Raw genomic sequence first — 22,659 nt, forward strand, 5'->3', positions numbered from 1 at the left:
GCTTGATGAGGCGAGTTAAATGAGTGCTGATTAAGGAAAGTTGAATGAGTGTTATTCAAGGTGATTAATGTTAATAGTGAGTTAAGTAAGCACCATTTACAGAGCCGAGTGAGTGGTGAGAGCCGAGCAAATTTCACTCTCATTCCCCGAGTTCACCCTATCATGAGGTTTGCACTGTATGAATACCCCCATTATCTTCACTAAACACGGAGATGTTCCCTGTCATGTCAGAAAGATTGATTTCAACAATTATTTTTGGGACTGTAACTGATAATAACTCTTATGGAAGAATATAGCTTTGCACTGCTGCTTAAGAAATTTAATTCCTCCAACCTTCCCATATTATACATGGACAGGAAAGGTTTAGAGAGATACTAGACCAAGAGGACCCATTGGGCCCAAACCTCTCCTGCATTGGTGCAGCACCCCTCCCCCTCCCCCTCCCTTCCCCTCCCTCCCCCTCCAACCCCCCTCCAACCCCCCTCCCTACCCCCTCCCTCTCCCCCCTTCCCCTTCACTCCATCCCCCCTCCCTCCCTAGGAGATATATTTAAACTTTAAAATGTGAATAACTTTAAAAATATAACCGATTTCAATGCAACTTCCTCCATTAGCACCAAAGGGACAATGGTGAATAAGGTGGGCCTAAAATTGTCGCACTATAGGTGTACTGTTTGGGCTGTAGTTCAGGAACAAACAAACAAACAAACAAACAAACAAACAAACAAACAAACGAGAGTTTTAGTTCATAGATGGACCAAATAAGGGGAGAAGGGGTTAGCTTAGATGAGGCATCTTAGTGTGCATAGATGAGTTGGGCTGAAGGGCCTGTTTCTATGCTGCCTGTTTGTTATTACAACCAATCCAAAGGATTGCCTTAAAATGGTTCCTCTGTGGTTTATGTTTTTATTTAAGACATTGAATCTTTCTTATAATTCTTCCCTGCCTTTCACGTCAGGTCTTACAGGTTCATGATTTATTCTTCTGAGGCACCCCTCTGCTTTGGGTAGATATGAAAATAAAACCATAATCTTTCTGTCTTTGAAAACTAGTTCAATCTCCTAAATAAGACACAAAGTGCTGAAGTAACTCAGCAGGGGCAGGCAGCATCCTTGGACTACATGGATCTGAAGAAGGGTTCCAAATCCGAAACGTCACCTATTCCTTTTCTCCAGAGATGCTGCCTGATCTGCTGAATTACTCCAGCACTGTGTCTCCTTTTAGTAATCCAGCATCTGCAGTTCTAGATCCATCTCCCTCTTTGGTTTCCTTCCTGTGTTCCTTGTAGATGTTGAATACAGAGCTTTATTGTCATTCGATACCGAGATACTGAACGAAATTACATTTTCCAGCAGTCACAGAACACAAAAAAAAAGAACACAAGACACACGACCCCAACACAAACATCCATCACAGTGACTCCAAACACCCCCTCACTGTGATGGAAGGCAACAAAACTTCCTCTCTCTTCCCCCATGCCCACGGACAGACAGCTCGACCCGCACAGCCCCCGCAAGGAGATGGAAGTCCCCGCGGCCGAGCCGCACCGAGCGCTGAAACGTCCCGCGGCCGTACCGGGCGATGGAAGGCCCCGCGGCCGAGCCGCACCGGGCGATGTTAAGTCCCGCTGCCTCTTAATCTTTTACCATGACTTTTTTGGTCTGATTCTGTCTCATCAGGTTCCCCTTCACCAGATTCTATCTTTTTACTTGCTTTACATGCACATTCACACAATAACATTAAAAAATACAATAAGGTAATCAGTAATACTTGCTCAAGTTGTTTCCAACATTACACCACAACAGTGCAAAGCCGGAGATATTGTGTAACCAAAGATCCACTGTAGTTCGGTGTTGAGGTAGGGTAGAGGTTAGTGTTGTGCAGTGTTCAAGCCTCATGGTTGATGGGAAGAAGCTGTTCTTGTAACTTGAGTGTAGGAAGGAACTGCAGATGCTGGTTTAATCCGAAGATAGACACAAAATGCTAGAGCAACTCAGCGGATCAGGTCTTTGGAGAAAAGGAATAGGTTCTGAAGAAGGGTCACGACCAGAAACGGCACCTATTCCCTTTCTCCAGAATGCTGTCTGACCCGCTGAGTTACTCCAGCTTTCTGTGTCTATCTTGTACCTTGAGTCATGGTTCTCTGGTTCCTGTATCTTCTCCCTGATGGTAGCAGCAAGATGAGAGCGTGGGCAGGTTGGTGGGGTGTTCCATGATATTAGCAGGCTTTTAGAGCCTTTCCTGTCGATCCCTTTGATGGTGGGGAGATCAGTACCTGTGACGGCCAGGCAATGTTCTACCACTCTGCAACCTCCTAGGTGTTTGAGTTACCAAACCAGGCTGCGATGCAACTAATCATAATGCTCTCTATGGTGAGAATCTCCTCAATGCAATTAGGGGAGATGGTTATGAAGTTGTACAAGAAGTCAGCGCGACAACACTCCTGTTTGCCAACTCTCCCCTGATGCCTTTTTGGATGTTTAGTTAGTTAGTTTAGTTTATTGTCACATGTACGGAGGTACAGTGAAAAGCTTTTGTTGCGCGCCATCCTGTTAATAGTAAAACATTGTTTTATCATGGGCGGCACGGTTGTGCAGCGGTGGAGTTGCTGCCTTACAGCGAATGCAGCGCCTGAGACTCAGGTTCGATCCTGACTACGGGCGCCATCTGTATGGAGTTTGTACGTTCTCCCCGTGACCTGCGTGGGTTTTCTCCGAGATCTTCGGTTTCCTCCCACACTCCAAAGACGTACAGGGATGTAGGTTAATTGACTGGGTAAATGTAAAAAATTGTCCCTAGTGTGTGTAGGATAGTGTTAATTAATGTGCGGGGATCGTTGGGCGGCGTGGACCCGGTGGGCCGAAGGGCCTGTTTCCGCGCTATATCTCTAAATCTAAAAAAAAAATTACAATTGAGCCGTTTACAGTATATAGATACCTGATAAGGGAATAACGTATAGTGCAAGGTGAAGTCAGCAAAGTCCGATCAAGGATAGTCCGAGGGTCACCAAAGAGGTAGATAGTAGTTCAGCACTGTTCTCAGGTTGTGGTCAGATGATTCAGTTGCCATTTAGAGATATAGCATTTAGAGATAAAAACATGTCCTTCGGCCCACCGAATTCATGCTGACCATTGATCACTTGTTCACACTAATTCTATGCTGTCCCATTCTACCCGCCAGGGACTATTTACAATGATTGAGAGAGGATTTTTTTGTTATTTTTAATGACAGCATTTTAATAGTTCATTTCTGTTGTGCATGGTCATGATTGCACGAATACCAGTTTAATGGAGAGATACAGCTTGGAAACAGTCCATTTGACCCATTTGACCCGACCAGCGATCATCTGTGCAATGGTACTATCCTCCACTCTAGGGACAATTTACGGATGACAATTAGCCTACAACCCTGCGCGTCTTTGGAATGTGAGAGGAAACCGGAGCACCTGGAGAAAACCCACGTGGTCACAGGGAGAATGTGCAAACTCTGTACAGACAGCACCCATAATCAGGATCGAGCCGAGATCTCTGGCGCTGTGAGGCAGCAGGTCTCATGACTTGGATGAAGGGATTAAAAGTACCATTAGTGAATTTGCAGATGATACAAAGCTGGGTGGCAGTGTGAACTGTGAGGAAGATGCTATGAGGTTGCAGGGTGACTTGGACAGGTTGTGTGAGTGGGCGGATGCATGGCAGATACAGTTTAATGTGGATAAGTGTGAGGTTATCTACTTTGGTGGTAACAATAGGAAGGCAGATTATTATCTGAATGGTGTCAAGTTAAGAAAAGGGGATGTACAACGAGATCTGGGTGTCCTAGTGCATCAGTCACTGAAAGGAAGCATGCAGGTACAGCAGGCAGTGAAGAAAGCCAATGGAATGTTGGCCTTCATAACGAGAAGAGTTGAGTGTAGGAGCAAAGAGGTCCTTCTGCAGTTGTACAGGGCTGCAGTTGTACAGTTGTACAGAGATGAGCAAAAACGTTTTCACTCAGAGAGTTGTAAATCTGTGGAATTCTCTGCCTCAGAAGGCAGTGGAGGCCAATTCTCTGAATGCATTCAAGAGAGAGCTAGATAGAGCTCTTAAGGATAGTGGAGTCAGGGGGTATGGGGAGAAGGCAGGAACGGGGTACTGGTTCAGAATGATCAGCCATGATCACATTGAATGACGGTGCTGGCTCGAGGGGCCGAATGGCCTACACCTGCACCTATTGTCTATTGTCTATTGTGCCACCCCCGATTATGTGTGTTGCTATTTAAATTATTAGATCTTGTTGTAGTCGCTGCGCTTTTTGGTGTGAATTCTTTGTGTTGGTATTTAATATAACAAATGCCCTGATTCACCTTTTCCGAAGGAAAATGCAAGGTAAATAATCTCTGTGTTTGTATTGGGATGGAGAACAGTTTCCTCAGGGGACTGCCAGGTGCCTCTGTGATTCACAATAATACTCAGTAGAGTCACTGACTGCCAGAACCGAGCAAAATGTACTCAGTCCAAAGTGAAATAGGCTCTGCTGACAGGTTGAACAAAAGAGAATCAATGAGGCATCATGTTGAAGCTCTTGCATCTTTGCACAAGCTGAGACAACCATTAGCTTTCTATATGTTTTTCCTTAGAAGTATTCAACTAAATGTAGGCACACAGTGTCGCAGTGGTAGAGCTGAGACCCGGGTTCGATCCCAACTATGGGTGGAGTTTGCACGTTCCCCCTGTGACTGCGTGGGTTTTCTCCGGGTGCTCCGGTTTCCTCCCACATTCTAAAGACGTACAGGTTTGTAGGTTAATTAGTTTCTGTAAATTGTCCCCTGTTGTGTGGGATGCGAAAGTGGGATAACATAGAACTAGTTGGTCGATGGTCGGCGTGGACTAGGGGGGCTGAAGGGCCCGTTTCCACACCGTTTCTCTAAACTAAATGATTGCTGCAAAATGTTTGCTATCCAAAACCACAAAATATCACGGCGACACGGTGGTGCAGCGGTAGAGCTACTGCCTTACAGCGCCAGAGAACCGGGTTCGATCCTGACTGTGGGTGCTTGGCTGTACGGGGTCTGTACGTTCTCCCCGTCACCTGCGTGAGTTTTCTCTGAGATCTTCGCTTTCCTCCCACACTCCAGAGATGTACGGGTTTGTAGATTAACTGACTTGGTATAAATGTAAAAAGTGTCCCCAGTGTGTGTAGCATAGTGTTAGTGTGCGGGGATCGCTGGTCGGTGCGGACTCAGTGGGCCGATGGGGCCTGTTTCCGCGCTGTATGTCTAAACTAAACTAAACCAAACCAAACCATGCTTGGAGAGTCGACGGGGTCTGGAACCCTGTGAGCATTGAACAGGAGCATTCACACAGCCTCCAGGCATCGCTCCAGTGTTCGGTGTCACTGCAGTCCTGACAGGCTTCGAGCTCGGCAGTGACGGAGTCAAAAGGCGGAACAATGAGATCAGCTCCCTGTTCCCTGCATCACATCCCAGCGAACCGTGTCCTGAGCATTCAGCAACTTTACGTGGCCCGTGCCGGGAATATTAATCTGCGCCTGATACAGGTCTGGCCATTAAAAATCCGCAGTGGAGTAAAAATGAAAATCTCTCCCCATCGGCTGAGTCCCAGAAATTATAATGAAAGGGAACAATGATTGGACATGATTCTGAGTGTGCACAAGGTTATAACTGTCATCTACAAAGATATAGACACAAAATCATATTTGGCTTTGTGGGCTGGAAGTTTATCAGTAACAACTGACTGAAGAATATCAATGAGTGGCAGTATCATCAATGATTATTGACTGCAACTGGGATGTAGAACAACAGAAAACATAAAATAATACAGCGCAGGGACAGACCATTCGGCCCACAATGTCCATGCCACACTTGATGCCAACATGAACTCATCTCCTCTGCCTGCACATTATCCATATCCCTCCATTCTCTGCATATCCATGTGCCTATCTACAAGCCTGTTAAATGCCACTATTGTATCTGCCTCTACCACCGCTCCTGGCAGCCGTTTCAAGCACCCAACACATCCAGTGTAAAAGAAAATTCCTCTGCACATCTGTAAACCTTGCCCCTCCCACCACAAGCCTCCAAGAATGAGAAGACACAAGTAACTGCAAATGCTGGCTAAAAACATACATATATACATAAAGTACTGGAATAACTCAAGTCAGGCAGAATCTCGGAGGACATGGATAGGTGACGTTTCTGGTCAGGACCCTTCTTCAGACTGAAGAAGGGTCTCGACCCGAAACGTCACCCATTCCTTCTCTCCCGAGATGCTGCCTGACCTGCTGAGTTACTCCAGCTTTTTGTGAATAAACCCTTCTTCAGACTGGTTGTTGTAGGGGGATTGTAGAAAGCTGGAAAAGAGGTGGGACAGAAGAGGACAGGAACAGGCCTTTGGCCCACAATGACAAACAGTATTGTTTTGGACTAAATAGGAAGACAAAGCTTACCGAGCTGAAAAACAAAATTGAGATGAAAATCATTCAATCCATCAGTTTTTAAAAAAAAGTTCATTATTTGGGGGATTTGGGCACCATCGCAAGACCAGCATTTGCTGCCCCTCTCAACTTGCCCTTGAACAGGTGTGGATGAATCATCTCATTGATCTGCTGCAGTCCTTCAGGTGAAGGTGCTCCCACAGCACTGTTGTGCAGGCCCTGCAAGATATTTCACAATCACAGTGGTGTGAGATTGCAGGTGAAATGTCTGCCATTGCCATCAACTGCAATAATTAAAAACTAACACACACACTAGACCAATGTCCAGTCCAATGATCATCATCTTCGGCAATTGCCCAATGTTGAGCATGATTGTCCTCTTGATGGTTCCTCTGTGGGTCTTGAGGTGGCTGAAGAGGCCGATCCTGGAGCCGCAGACTTTATTGGGCATGGATGAGTGGTATTTGCAGATGGAACGCCCTTCCAGGTGGGCACCCCTTGTGTGACATCTTTTAACGTGGGGAGCCTGGTGCACAGACAGCCACCACACCATCCTTGACAGAGACAGACCCGGGCCCAAGGGCATGGGCTCCACCACAGATGGGAGTGGCTCCCTGCTGCAGTCTTCTTCCACCTTCTCAGCCGTTGTGGTGCTCCAGCCACCACCCTCCATCTGATCCACCGTGGAGATCTTCTTCTTGGGCCATGCTTTGTGAGGAATCTCCCCCTCGACCCGCCTGCCATGGGTGTCTCAACCAGGAGAGCAGCTCCAGATGGTTTAGGTCTCAGGATCTTAGACACGCACAAGCTTCTCCACCGTGTCAAGGTGGCAATCCTCAGTGAAGATCCCATGGTGCTTTATTTGTCGCATATGCAACTTCACAATGAAATTATTTCTGCATTTATTATACATGTTGGCGCCGCCATTTTTTGGGGCCATTGATTTTACCAGTACTTCACGCTGCCTCAGGAAAGCAACCAACTCAATCAAGGACCACCCAGAGGCCGGTCATTCCATTTTCTCCCATCTTCCATCAAGCATCAGGCACCAAATCTTGAAGTCAAGTACCACTAGATTCAAGAACAGCTTCTTCCCTGCTCTTAACAAACTCTTAAGCAGACCTCTCACAAACTAAGTGTAAGAAAATAACTGCAGATGCTGGTACAAATCGAAGGTATTTATTCACAAAATGCTGGAGTAACTCAGCAGGTCAGGTAGCATCTCAGGAGAGAAGGAATGGGTGACGTTTTGGGTCGAGACCCTTCTTCAGACTCAGTCTTCAGTCTGAAGAAGGGTCTCGACCCGAAACGTCACCCATTCCTTCTCTCCTGAGATGCTGCCTGACCTGCTGAGTTACTCCAGCATTTTGTCTCACAAACTAAGAATGTATTCCCGATCTCCCTCATTTCCAAAGTCCGTTCGGTCCATGCGCACGGTGTACTGGAATAGTCCCCGTGAACCGATGTCCCTCTACTCTCCTCGCCCGGCCATCTTTGAGTCCCAGGGTCGCCTCCGGCAGCCAACCTTGAAGGCGCTGGAGGCATTATCTCAGTTCACCCACCTACCGGCCCACTCCTAGCACCCCAGCCACCTCACGGTTTCCAACTGCCTCACGGTTATGGCGATTGATGAGGCTTCAGGCGGGTTCCCGGTCCTGCCGACTGACGAGCATTCAGGCAAGGTCTCGCCAACCGACAAGCTAATCGGATCCAGTCCTAATATGTACAACTCTATAAAACTGCTTAGCTCTGCAGTCTTGCAATAATAGGTGCTGACTTGGTTATTATTCGTTAATATTCACAAGTATTCATTGTGTGCCAATCAAGCCTGACTAACAGAGACAAGATGATTGGCCAGTTAATGATAATCATCCAATTGAGGGCAACATGAAAACTCTTGCATTTTGCTGGGATTTAGGTTCAACATCTTCTCTGATGAATAACCTATCAAGCAAAGCAGCACCTGATTAGTGCCTCACTGTGCACTGAATTCAGGAGGTAACTGCTGCTAGCTGAGTTACTCCAGTACTCTACGTATATATTTTCTTTTAGCCAGCATTTTGCAGTTCCTCGTGTCTTCTCTTTCTGGAAGGTGAAGCTGAAACTGAACCCTGGTTTTACATCCAGCAAAACCCAAAGCGCTGGAGGAACTCAGCAGATCAGGCACGGTGGGAATGGACCAGGATCCCCTTCTTCAGACCGATTGTAGTAGGTGGGCAGAAAGCTGGACAGGGGAGGTGGGGGTAGGACAGTCTGGCAAGTGATGGGTGGATATAGATGAGAGGGGATTGATGAGGAGATGGGTGGAGTAAGTGGCAAAAGTTAGTGTTAAAAAGGGTGCAGATAAAGCGAGAATTGGAGTGAAATGTACAGAGGGAGGGATACGGGTGGGAGGGGACTGGGGAGGGGGTGGAAGAAGAGGGTCAGGATAGTGGGAGAAATGTGCGCACTTCAGAGCGGGGGTGAGGGGCGCAGGTAAGAGAATGGGGGGGGGGGGGTGTTACTTGAAATTAGCGAATGTAATATTCATACAGTTGAGCTACCCAAGCAGGATATGAGGTGCTGTTTCTCCATTTTGTTTGTAGTCTCATTCTGGCAATGGAGGAGGCTAAGGCCAGGCAGGCCAGAGCAGTAACGGGAAGAGGAGTCAAAATGGGTTAGCGAGCGGGAGATGCAGCAGGCCTGGGTAGATGGAGCGCAAGTATTAGGTGAAACGATCGTCTAGTCTACATTTGGTCTTGCCGACATAGAGGCCACATCGGGAGCACCAAATGTAGTAGATGGGGTTTGACAAGGTGCAAGTGAACCTCTATGTCACCCGCAGGTACACCTGCAGTGGTCCCTCTTCGTTGTCAGGGGTTATGGGGAGAAGGCAGGAGAATGGGGTGAGGAGGGAAAGATAGATCAGCCATGATTGAATGGCGGAGTAGACTTGATGGGCCAAATGGCCTAATTCTGCTCCGACCACATGACCTGCTCATCGCCTCCAACCCATCGCGCTGGGCCCCTCTTTGTTCTCTCAGCGGCCCCTCCACGCCGGGCCCCTCTTTGTTCTCTCAGCGGCCCCTCCATGCTGGGCCCCTCTTTGTTCTCTCAGTGGCCCCTCCACGCCGGGCCCCTCTTTGTTATCTTAGTGGCCCCTCCACGATGCGCCCCTCTTTGTTCTCTCAGCGGCCCCTCCACGCTGGGCCCCTCTTTGTTCTCTCAGCGGCCCCTCCATGCTGGGCCCCTCTTTGTTCTCTCAGCGGCCCCTCTTTGTTCTCTCAGCGGCCCCTCCACACTGGGCCCCTCTTTGTTCTCTCGGTGGGCCCTCCATGCTGGGCCCCTCTTTGTTCTCTCAGCGGCCCCTCTTTGTTCTCTCAGTGAGCCCTCCACGCTGGGCCCCTCTTTGTTCTCTCGGTGGGCCCTCCATGCTGGGCCCCTCTTTGTTCTCGGCAGCGTGACCTCGACCGACCGCGGGGACTCACCTAGACTATCATTACAGGAAAGCGAGGAAATGTGCAATTTCTCTTTGCAGGAAAGATGAATCTGATTCATACACAAACTTGACAACACGTTATCAAACAGCAGTGTAAAGAGTATAGTCTGAGTGGGTTGCAGGGAATAAACCAGCTCGTGGCAGTAGTTGCTGAACAGATGCGAGTGAGTTCTGTTTGTTGTTATACAAGCAGCTAATTTGTCAAAACTCATTAATACCTGATGCATCCCATTTATACAAATGTCAGATAACATCAGTTTAGTTTATTGTCATATATACCAGGGGGCAATGATATTTCCTGTTCACACGAAGCTCACAGAGTAAACGGTGTACATGCATACTAATGATAAATACAACAATAAATACACCAAGGAGAGCAAAACAGCAGAAGGGTGCAAGATTGTAGTGCAGAATTCAGCCACGGTGGCGCAACGGTAGAGTTGCTGCTTTACAGTGAATGCAGCGCCGGAGACTCAGGTTCGATCCTGACTACGGGTGCTATACTGTAAGGAGTTTGTACGTTCTCCCCGTGACCTGCGTGGGTTTTCTCCGAGATCTTCGGTTTCCTCCCACACTCCAAAGACGTACAGGTATGTAGGTTAATTTGACTGGGTAAATGTAAAAATTGTCCCTAGTGGGTGTAGGATAGTGTTAGTGTGCGGGGATCGCTGGGCGGCGCGGACTTGGTGGGCCGAAAAGGCCTGTTTCCGTGCTGTATCTGAAATATGAAAAATATGAAAATATGATCATATTGAATTGCTCGAAGGACCGAGTGGCCTACTCCTGCACCTACTTTCTATGTTTCTATGTTTCTAAAATGAAAGGGTTAACATAGAACTAGTGATCGATGTTCTGCGTGGACTCGATGGGCCGAAGGGCCTGTTTCCGTGCTATATGTCTAAACTAAACTAAAATCTGAGTTCTATAAAAGAAAATGAATGTTTAATAACAGAAATACAAATGATGGTGGAGTTAAGAGTGAGAGTACGAGGCAGTACCTTTGGGAATGTGGTGTGGAGTTATGAATATTGATTATTTGTGAGTGTGATGTCCTTTCCTTGTTGCCAATGAAATGGCTCATCGCACAGGTCTCTGGTGATTTTGTGCATGCCAACACAAAAGAAAAGATTGATCCCGTGTTTGTAAAGTAGGAAATAAATATTGATACGGCCCCTTCCGCATCGGCAAAACGCACTGCAACTGGGTTTTTTTTTCTCTCCTTGTAAAACATTCACTGGAGCCAAAACTGAGCTTCATTTTTGCGCAAAGCAAAAAAGTCCCTTAAAGAGAAATGTGCTAATTGGAAAACTCAATGGTTTTTATTCACAAAATGCTGGAGTAACTCAGCAGGTCAGGCAGCATCTCGGGAGAGAAGGAATGGGTGACGTTTCGGGTCGAGACCCTTCTTCAGACTGACGGGTGAATGTCGGTTACGAGAGCCTAAGAACTTGTTGATCTTCTCGTAGAAATCGATTTCTAAAGTAAGGGGCATCACTGGCGAATTAGAGAGTGTCACCTCCCCTCGTTTGCTCTACGAAGGTGGCGTGCTATGTCATTTGCGGACAACCATGCACAAGCCAGGCTGATTGGTGAGCGTTTGTGACTTTGTCGGTACCAGAAACGTGGCTACTCTGGTGTACTGCCTCGGTGAAGTCTACTGTATGATTCTACCAGGTTGTGTGCAAAGCGAAGCATTTCACTGCATCAAGGTACATGTGACAATAAAGTATCATGGAATTGAATTGAATCATTGCTTCATGGAGCTTTACAGCATGGGAACTGGCCCTTCAGCCCAACTTGTCCATGCTGACCAAGTTGCCCAACCAAACTAGTCTCAAACTATCTGTCCATATTCCTCCATATCTTTCCCATCCATGCACTTTTCTAAGTGTCTTTAAAATGTTATTATTGTCCCCGTCTCTACCACTTCCTTTGGCAGCTCATTATATATACGCTCCTCTGGTGTGTATCCATGGCAGATTTATTTCCTTAAAGTGAGCTGGAGAGAGTGTTACAACAATCTAACGACTCTGTTTTACCTTTTACTGTAAAACTCGCCATTTTGTTTTTCAATTTCTCAGTCTGCCGGAGTGAAATGTCCACTCAGCCTCTCTGAATAACTACAGATAGACACAAAAAGCCCGATTAACTCAGCAGGACAAGTAGGATCTCTGGAGAGAAGGAATGGGTGACGTTCTGGGTCGAGACCCTTGGCCACCTAATCTACCGTGCATGATTAGTACACCAAGACTGCAGATCTGAGGGTCAGCAACAGATGACCAAGGAAGGATGGAGCCCATAATGGTCCATTGTTGGCTGGGGAAGAGGTGATAACGGAGGGATACAAGGATGCGAATGGTGATATACCAGCATCTGCAGTTCCTTTCTGCATGTTAAACATACTGGGCTTTGAGATAGCTGAGGTGTAGCAGAAAGGCTCTTTCACTCTTGACTCTGTGTTAAGTTGTAATGGGGACCATACAGTCGGTCCTTAGTGATGCTGGGCAGGTATTAAGTATTGGTCCCTGGACATAGACCCTGTAATTTAAACTCCCGGCATAGGATTATTTATATCCCACCCAGAGATGGTGGGAAGCAATGGGCAAACTGTGAATGAACGATACTGTATTATCACATGTGACATGCCACAGTGACATTCATTAGAGTTTGGAGATACAGCGTGGAAACAGGTCCTTCGGCCCACCGAGTCTGTGCCGTCCAGCGATCCCCGCACGCTAACACTACCCTACACACCAGGGACAATTAACAATTTTACCAAACCCGATTAACCTACAAACCTGTGCGTCTTTGGAGTGCAACAGGAGACCAGAGATCTCGGAGGAAACCCACGCAGGTCACGGGGAGAACGTACAAACTCCGTACAGACAAGCACCCGTAGTCATGATTGAACCTGGGTCTCTGGCGCTGCAAGGCAGCAACTCTACCGCTGCACCACCCCTAATGCAAAGAGTCACCACGTGTAAGGCGCCGACAAAGAGACAAAGTGTTCAACATCGTCCCAATGGTCCCTCTTCATTCTCGGAGATCCTCAACGCCGGGTCCCTCTATGTTCTCTCAGTGACCCCCATACCTGGTCCCCCTTTGTTCCCTCGGCACCCCCCACCCCTCCCCCACGCTGGGTTCCTCCACATTCTCAGCGACCCCCCCCCCCCCCCACACACACAGGTCCTCCTTTGTTCTCAGCAGCCCGCCCCCCACTCTGGGTCCCTCTTGATTCTCGCCTCTCGCCCCCCCCCCGCCTCACATTAGGTCCCTCTTTATTCTCGGCGGCGCCCCCCCACCTCATCTGTGAATGGGAGGGGTTACTAACAGGTGCACACCCCCAGTGGGCTTGGATGGGTGTCGTGCCAGATGATTTATCAGCTCTATTTCAATGCTCATCATGTCCAGATTGTTTCCGCATTATTAGTGTTGCAGATTAAGCATCCGAACTGCCCCGATCACATTCAGGCAGCGAGCTCTCTGCATTCAGGTACTGCTCTCGATGCAGTGCTCCATCTGACACACTTGAACAATCCCACTTCTGCTGATTAGTCCAGTGTCCTGATCCTTGAAGGGTAGTGTGCTGTGAAACCGTACACACCAGAAATATCGGGTTAGGATTCTGGAAACTGAAGTATTTATGTTGGGTTGGTGAAGTATTTTTTGACTTGTTAAAATATTTTGGTCCAGATTCTCAAAGCATTGCGCACGATGCCAATTGGCATGTTAATGCACACATCGCCCTTATTTAAGATATTGGCCCCATTTTGCGATGTTGGACACATTGGGGCATTGGCAACCATGGTGCTGGCTGGCTAGTTTGCAGAGACAGTGAGGCACACTGACATTGCTGATTTTGGAGGGTAGCATGGAGAATGACAGACTATGAGGTCTTGGTAATGCATGGAGAAATCTACTTCTCTGCGTTTCAGCATTTTGGAGCTTCCTGCCTTACAATGAAATCACCAACAAAAGTCTACAGATGCTGGCTATTGTGCTGTTATTTGCCACTTTGTGGCCATCCAATTTAATTATTATCTCAATGGAGTTAGGTTAGGTGAGGGGGAGGTGCAGCGAGACCTGGGTGTCCTTGTACACCAGTCACTGAAAGTTGGCGTGCAGGTACAGCAGGCATTGAAGAAAGCTAATGGTATGTTGGCCTTCAGAACAAGAGTATTTCAGTATAGGAGTAAAGAGGTTCTTCTGCAGTTGTATAGGGCCCTGGTGAGACCACATCTGGAGTATTGTGTACAGGTTTGGTCTCCTAATTTGAGGAAGGACATCCTTGTAATTGAGGCAGTGCAGCGTAGGTTCACGAGATTGATCCCTGGGATGGCGGGACTGTCATATGAGGAAAGATTGAAAAGACTGGGCTTGCATTCACTGGAGTTTAGAAGGATGAGAGGGGATCTTATAGAAACATATAAAGTTATAAAAGGACTGGACAAGCTAGATGCAGGAAAAATGTTCCCAATGTTGGGTGAGTCCAGAACCAGAGTGCACAGTCTTAGAATAAAGGGGAGGCCATTTAAAATTGAGGTGAGAAAAAACGTTTTCACCCAGAGAGTTGTGAATTGTGGAATTCTCTGCCACAGAAGGCAGTGGAAGCCAAATCACTGGATGGATTTAAGAGAGAGTTAGATAGAGCTCTAGGGGCTAGTGGAATCAAGGGATATGGGGAGAAGGCAGGCACGGGTTATTGATTGGGGATGACCAGCTATGATTACAATGAATGGCGGTGCTGGCTCGAAGGGCCGAATGGCCTCCTCCTGCACCTATTTTCTATGTTTCTATGTTTCTATGTTTCTATGTAATCCAAAATAGCATACTTGCTTGGGAGAGAGATGACTCCATCGCTTTAAACGCTTAAAAAAACACACACACAGTATTGTTGTAACTTACTAAGTCAGTTAGCATCTCTTGAGGATATGTCTTCAGTCTCAGGAAAGGTCCCGGCCCAAACGTCACCTATCCATGTCTTCCAGAGATGCTGCGTGGCCCTCTTAGTTACTCCAGCACTTGGTGTTTTAAAAAAAAAACCAGAATCTGCAGATCCTTGTGTCGCCTTAAAAAAACTTTTACTGGACTGTGCGTAACAATCAGGCTGGTGGGTGGGCAGTTTGGCACATCACTCCTGTATGCCGAGGTGTTCAAAGTCCCGAGGGAAGTGGAACCGTAGAAATGGAGATCTGCCCTAAATTCTGGCTTTGCCTCCCTGCATAACTTCCGGGTTTTCCTTCATGTGAGGATTTACTGAAGCCTTTTGTAAGGGTGATGGAGTTGTATAGTGGAGGAACAGGCCCTTCAGCCCATCCAGTTACACCCTCTCTGCCAATCCTACATGAATCCCATTTTTAATCTCCTCACATTCCGATCAACTCCACCCAGATTCTACCACTTACCACCATGACTCATCAACCGATCAATCTGCGCACTTTTAGGACGTGGGAGGAAATTGGAGATCCCGGGAGCCTGTATCGATCACAGGAAGAACACCAAAACTCCGTACAGACAGACATTTTTAAGGCAGAAATTGACAGATACTTGATGAGTAAGGGTGCCCGGGGTTATGGGGCGAAGGCGGGAGAATGAGGAAAAGATAGAGCAGCCACGATTGAATGGCGGAGTGTACTTGATGGGCCGATTGGCCTTATTCTGCTCCTGACATTTATGAACAGTGGCGGAGGACAGGATTGAACCCGGATCGCTGGAGCCGCGAGGCGGCGGCTTTACCAGCTGCGCCACTGGACTGTTCCCTTTAGTTCTGATTAAATCTGATTAAGTTCTGCAGGTCTTTGCTGAGAGAATTAAATCATAAAGAGACAGCGAGGTAACTAAAACTAAAATCAATCCCTACTGCCAGGAGCCCAGCACTGTTTCTCAGAATACACCAGCACAATGCTGGCAAGAAATCACCAGCAAAGCCCAATGACAGGTTAATGATATGGTATTGATTTTTAGTTGCTCGAATCGATTTGTGTTTTGGTGATAAAGTACTGGCACAACACTATGTAGTGTAGCCATCTTGTCACAACAGCAGTTCCCCCAGTTAGATACTGTATGTGACTGATTCATGTCCCATGTACCACATTCTCGAGAGTTAAGACTGTTTACTTGTCATATGTACCCGCAATGCAACAATGAAATTCTTACTTATTGCGGCTTAACGGGCCCATTAAGGAAATAACACACAGATGGATAAATAATAATCAGTTATACAATTAATGAATAACCATCAAACTAGGTAACCCCATAAAAGTGCAGAAACCGAAGTCTTTAGTGCAACTCTAGGGTGCGTGGACTTGGTGGACCGAAGGGCCTGTTTCCGCGCTGTATCTCTAAACTATAAATTAAACACCCACCATCCATTTTTTTCCTCTCACATTAAAACTATGCCCTTTGGTTCTTGATTCCCCAACTCTAGGAAAAAAAAGATTCTGTGCATTCATCTTATCGATTCCCTTCATGATTTTATACACCTCTATAAAATCACCCCCTCAGCCTTCTGCACTCTGAGGAATAAGGTCCAAGCCTTGACCCTTACCAGTGTTGCATGGGAACAATCCATCGCTCAGTGCTGAGGTCTTCCTTTGTCCCCAGCTCCCACTGTGGGAGCAATTGCGAGATTTCAAGTTTTGTTTCCAGGAAGAACCACTCCTGGACAGCCTGGCTCTCGATTTGAGGTCAGGCTCCTGGGTTTCAATCTCATCCTGACGAGGGGAGCAACCCGTAGAAACGAATAACTGCCGACGTCGGTCCACACAGAAAGACACAGAGTGCTGGAGTGACTCAGCGGGTCAGGCAGCATCACTGGAAAATATGGACTGGTGACCTTTCAGATCGGAACCTTTCTTCAGACTGATTGTAGGGGGAATTCCATCTATGACAGAGAAACCATGTTTACCAAAGAAAGAGGACGTCTCGGATGTCCACTAGTGGAAAGCCTCATTTTGGAAGCAGAAGTGGCAACAAAGGTGGAATCAAGAGTAGGGAATACCGTCTTTGCAAGAGAAAGGGTGGGAGTAAGTGTAGTCTAGATAACTGTGGGAGTCAGTAGGTATGTAGTAGATGAAGTTAGATGAAGTATGTAGTCCCCTGTGATGAAGTCAGCTAGATTATAGTTACAGTTTAGTATATTGTCACGTTTATCGAGGTACAGTGCAAAGCTTTTGTTGCGAGCTATCCAGTCAGCAGAAAGACAATACATGATTGCAATCGAGCCACTTACAGTGTATACATGCATGATAAGGAATAATGTTTAGCTCAAGATAAAGCCAGCAATGTCCGATCAAGGACAGTCCAAGGGTTACCAAAGAGGCAGATAGTAGTTCATCACTGATCTCTGGCTGTGGTAGGATGATATATTTGCCTGATAACAGCTGGGAAGAAACTGTCCCTAAATCTGGAGGTGTGCGTTTCCACACTTCTGCACCTGATGGGACAGGGGCGAAGAGGGGGTGACCAGGGTGCGACTCATCCTTGATTATGTTGCTGGTCTTGCTGAGGCAGCGTGAGGCATAGATGGAGTCAATAGAAGGGAGGCCTGGGCTGCGTCTACAATTCGCTGCAATGTCCTGCAGTCAAGGATGGAGCTGTTTCCAAACCAAGCTGTGATGCACCTGGGTAAAATGCTTTCTCTGGTGCATCTGTAGAAGTTGGTAAGAGTTGTTGGGGACATGACAAACTTCCTAAGCCTTCTAAGGAAGTAGAGGCGATGGTGTGTGCTTTCTTGGTCGTTGCTGCAATATGGGTGGTCCAGGAGAAGTTGTTGGTGATATTGACCCCTGGGAATTTGAGGTTTGCAACCATCTCTACTTCGGCACCGTCATTGCAAACTGGGGTATCAAGAAATATGAGACAGGTGTCAGAGATGTCCAGGCGAATTTGAGGGTGGAAGTTAGTGGTGATGGTAAACAAATCAATAAGTTGTGCACTGGTCAATATGGATTTGTGCCTGGAAGGTCATGTTTGACTAATCTTCTTGAATTTTTTGAAGACGTTACCAGGGAAATTGATAAGGGCAAGGCTGTGGATGTTGTCTATATGGACTTCAGTAAGGCATTTGACAAGGTTCCACATGGAAGGTTGATTAAGAAGGTTAAATCGTTGGGTATTAATAGTGAGGTTGCAAGATGGATTCAACAATGGCTGAATGGGAGATACCAGAGGGTAATGGTTGACAATTGTATGTCAGGTTGGAGGCCAGTGTCTAGTGGAGTACCCCAAGGATCTGTGTTGGGTCCACTGTTGTTTGTCATTTACATTAATGATCTGGATGATGGTGTGGCAAATTGGATTAGTAAATATGCAGATGATACTAAGATAGGTGGTGTAGTTAATAATGAAGTAGAGTTTCAAAGTCTACAGAGAGACTTGGGCCTTTTGGAAGGGTGGGCTGAAAGATGGCAGATGGAGTTTAATGCTGATAAGTGTGAGGTGCTGCATTTTGGTAGGACAAATCAAAATAGGACGTACAGGGTAAATGGTAGGGAATTGAGGAATGCAGTGGAACAGAGGGATCTGGGAATAACTGTGCATTGTTCCCTGAAGGTGGAATCTCATGTGGATAGGGTGGTGAAGAAAGCGTTTGGTATGCTTGCCTTTATAAATCAGAGCATCGAATATAGAAGTTGGGATGTAATGTTAAAATTGTACAGGGCATTGGTGAGGCCGAATCTGGAGTATGGTGTGCAGTTCTGGTTGCCAAATTATAGGAAGGATGTCGACAAAATGGAGAGGGTACAGAGGAGATTTACTAGAATGTTGCCTGGGTTTCAGCATTTAAGCTACAGAGAGAGGTTGAACAGGTTGGGTCTTTATTCTTTGGAGCGTAGAAGGTTGAGGGGGGACTTGATAGAGGTTTTTTAAATTTTAAGAGGGACGGACAGAGTTGACGTGGGTAGGCTTTTCCCTTTGAGAGTGGGGAAGATTCCAACAAGGGGACATAGCTTCAGAATTGAGGGACAAAAGTTTAGGGGTAACATCAGGGGTAACTTCTTTACTCAGAGGGTGGTGGCTGTATGGAATGGGCTTCCGGTGGAAGTGGTGGAGGCAGGCTCGATTTTATTATTTAAGAGTAAATTGGATAGGTATATGGATAAGAGGGGATTAGAGGGTTATGGTCTGAGTGCAGGTAGATGAGACTAGGTCAGGGAGAGTGGTCGGCGTGGACTGGTAGGGCTGAACGGGCCTGTTTCCGTGCTGTAGTTGTTATATGGTTGTTATATGGTGCAGGATGCAGCCCCAATGCAGTTATCAATCTCGCGGAGGAAGAGTTGGGGGGATGGTGCCAGTGTATGCCTGAAACAAGGACTGTTTGACGTAACCGATAAAAAGACAGGCATAGCTGGGGTCCATGTGAGTGTCCATGTCTAATGTCTACCTCTTTATCCCACTGAGTTGCCCCAGCACTTTATGTGGGGCATAAACCAGCATCTGTAGTTCCTTGTTTCTACAATCAACCCAATCAACCACTTTGAACATCTGAGCTCTTCAATTCGACCATTCTAAATGATCCTCTTTCACATTCAAGGGAAGGTTTGCACTAGATTGATGCTTGCATTACCATTGGAGAGAAAACCAATTGTCTAGGTGTCAAGAGATAAGCCGGGCCCTCTTGCCACCTCCTCTAGTGGTGCTTGATCCCTCCCCTTTGCATTAAATCTGCTGATCTCAGTGGTAACAGCAACATTAAACTGGCTGTGACGGGAAGCCTAATGAGCCATTCATTTGGCTCCTGTAGCTGTTGTGTCTGAGGACAGGCTCTGTTCACAGACCTCCTTTGGAGACATCATTGTTGAACAGAACATCATCTTCAGTCCCTTCGCGTTCAACGAGGGTGGCACGGTGGCGCAGCGGTAGAGTTGCTGCCTTACAGCGCCAGAGACCCAGGTTCGACCCTGACTACGGGTGCTTGTCTGTACGGAGTTTGTACGTTCTCCCTGTGACCTGGGTGGGTTTTCGCCGGGATCTGTGGCTTCCTCCTGCACTCCAAACACATACAGGGTTGTGGGTTAATTTGCTTGGTATATTTGTAAATCGGCCCTGGTGGGTGCAGGACAGTGTTAATGTGGGGGGATCGCTAGTCTGAGCAGACTCGGTGGGCCGAAGGGCCTGTTCCCACGATGTATCTCTAAACGAAACTAAACTAAACTAAAAGTGTGACAGGGATCTCGTGAGGAATCAAAATCCTCACACAGGAAAGATGGCTGAGGATTCACAATGACAAATGAACAACATTGGAGTTGACTTATCACTAGACGTGCGCAGGCTTAAATATTATGAGAAGCAGAGATAGGATAGACAGCCACATCTTTTTGCCCGGGGTGGAAATGTCAAAGACGAGAGGGCATAACTTTAAGTTGAGAAAGGAAGAAGGGTCCCGACCCGAAACGTCACCGATCCGTGTTCTCCAGAAATGCTACTTGACCTGCTGAGCTATTCCAGCATCTTGTGTCATTTTTTTGTAAGCCAGCATCTGCAGTTTCTTGTTTCTACATTTAAAGGAGATGTACAGGGCAAGTTTTTCTATTACACAGAGAGTGGTGGGTGCCTGGAACGCGCTGCTAGGGCTGGCGGTGGAGGCAGATACGATAGTGGTGTTTAGGAGGCTTTTAGATAATCACATGGATATGTCGGGAATGGAGGGATTTGTATCACATGCAAGCAGATGAGATTTGTTGACCTTGGCATCATGTTTGACACGGATATAGTGGGCTGAAGGGCCAGTTCCTGTGTTGTAGTGTTCTATGTTCAATGAGGTGCATCGTCTGGTCTGCCATTTTGCAGTAGCCTCTTAATGGATCGCACGCAACAAAAGCTTTTCACTGTACCTCGGCACACGTGACTATAAACGAAACGAAATAAAACGACTGATACATTGCCCAATTAATTATCTCTATTCTCAGAGCCGCATGTGCCTCACATTGTAATGGAGAGAGGAGATATGTCACCCGATGAATATGAGCAACATTTGAAAGGAAGAAACGATTTCATCAAGGGAACCAAAAAGGACCCAAGCTCAGAGAAAAAGGTAAGAATCGCAACAACGAGGTCAAAGTATGTCTTCAGTTTCAAAGCAGCAAAGCCCAAGAAGTCAAAACCAATTACAGTCCTATTACCTTTCTCTCCATTGATTCCACCACCGACACTAGCCATCTCCAACCTTCCCTCAAAGACAGACACAAAAAGCTGGAGTTACTCAGCAGGACAGGCAGCATCTCTGGAGAGTAGGAATGTTACGGGTGGAGACAAGCTTCCCAATGAAAAAAATAACCTCTTTATCCTATTATCCAATATCCTTGATATGTTTACAATGCAAATAAAGCTTGCTACAACAAAATGTTAATAGAAATGCACAACTTCACACTGGTGCAGAATTTTGGCACTATCGATTATCTCATTTTCTGCTAATGCCTCTTTTCCAGATCTGAAAATATATAAGTACGTAAAAATACCGAAAGAATGATTGGCTCAATGAGCACCCAAGCCAACTCCTAGAAAGCCCACATTCTTGACCCGGGCTGGAAGCTGTGGGCCAAATGACCTGACCTCTTCCCCTCACACCACCCCTCCCCGATACTCAAGAGGGAACAGGAGGTGGAGTGAGATTTGAGCTAATAGTAAACCTGAGGCAGTTTGATCCTAATTCTGGGAAGCCCAGACTGCCTTTGATCGGAGAGAAGACCAAGGGCAGAGAATTGCCACTTGTCAAAGCTGCCAAGGCTTTTTCTTTTTGCTCGGTCCGCCTAGGCCTACATGATCTCCCAGTTGCCAAACACTTTAACTCCCCCTCCAATTCCCACACTGACCTTTCTGTCCTGGGCCTCCTCCATTGTCAGAGTGAGGCCCAGCGCAAATTGGAGGAACAGCACCTCATATTTCGCTTGGGTAGCTTACACCCCAGCGGAATGAATATTGATTTCTCTAACTTCAAGTAACCCTTGTATCCCCCCTCTCTCTGACCCTCCCCCACCATAGTCATCGTACTAGTTTCATTGTCATCCTGTTGAGTTTCATTGTCCGCACAACTCGTTATCACTTAGCCCACGGCCAACAATGGACCATTTCCTTGATCATCGTTACTTTTATGCATATCTTTCATTCATTTGTTCTATATGTCTCTATATTACCATCTATATCTCTTGTTTTCCTTTCTCCTGACTCTTACTCTGAAGAAGGGTCTCGACCCGAAATGTCACCAATTCCTTTTCTCCAGAGATGCTGCCTGGCCCGCTGAGTTACTCCAGCATTTTTGTGCCTATCTTCGGTTTAAACCAGCATCTGCAGTTCCTTACAACACAAGGCTTTTTGTTTAATGTTTCTAATATTCACAAACATTTGAAAACTATTCAGGAGGCACAAGGGACTGCAGATGATGGACACTGTAGCAAAAAAACGGAGAGCAGCTACGAGAACTCATGGGGTATTCAGCGTCTATGGAGGCAAATGAATAGTTTATGATTCGGGTCAGGACCTCTCATAGTTTTATTTCGTTTAGTTTAGGGATACAACATGGAAACAGGTCCTTCGGCCCACCAAGTCCATGCTGAGCTACAGTCACCCGTTAAGACTAGATCTCTGTTATCCCACTGTCTGTTAACATAAGTAAATAGAGTGGTAAAGACCAAAGGAAAAAAGGTGAAGAAGGGTCTCGACCCGAAACGTCACCTATTCCTTTCCTCCAGAGATGCTGCCTGACCCTCTGAGTTACCTCCGACCTTCCGTGTCTATCTTCAGTGTAGACCA

At 46.7% G+C, this 22,659-nt stretch overlaps 1 protein-coding gene across 5 annotated transcripts in view; it reads left to right on the forward strand.

The window, feature by feature from the left end:
• Nucleotides 1–22,659, forward strand: part of vwa5b1 (von Willebrand factor A domain containing 5B1) — a 158,079-nt gene that overhangs the window by 43,225 nt on the left and 92,195 nt on the right. For all 5 annotated transcript variants that reach the window (XM_078425176.1, XM_078425177.1, XM_078425179.1 and 2 more), the window contains exon 7: nt 20,820–20,944. In XM_078425176.1, the coding sequence (XP_078281302.1) occupies nt 20,820–20,944 (125 nt within the window). The remainder of the gene's footprint in view (nt 1–20,819; nt 20,945–22,659) is intronic.

The sequence above is a fragment of the Rhinoraja longicauda genome, chromosome 30, assembly GCF_053455715.1.
Source record: "Rhinoraja longicauda isolate Sanriku21f chromosome 30, sRhiLon1.1, whole genome shotgun sequence".
NCBI lineage: Eukaryota > Metazoa > Chordata > Chondrichthyes > Rajiformes > Arhynchobatidae > Rhinoraja > Rhinoraja longicauda.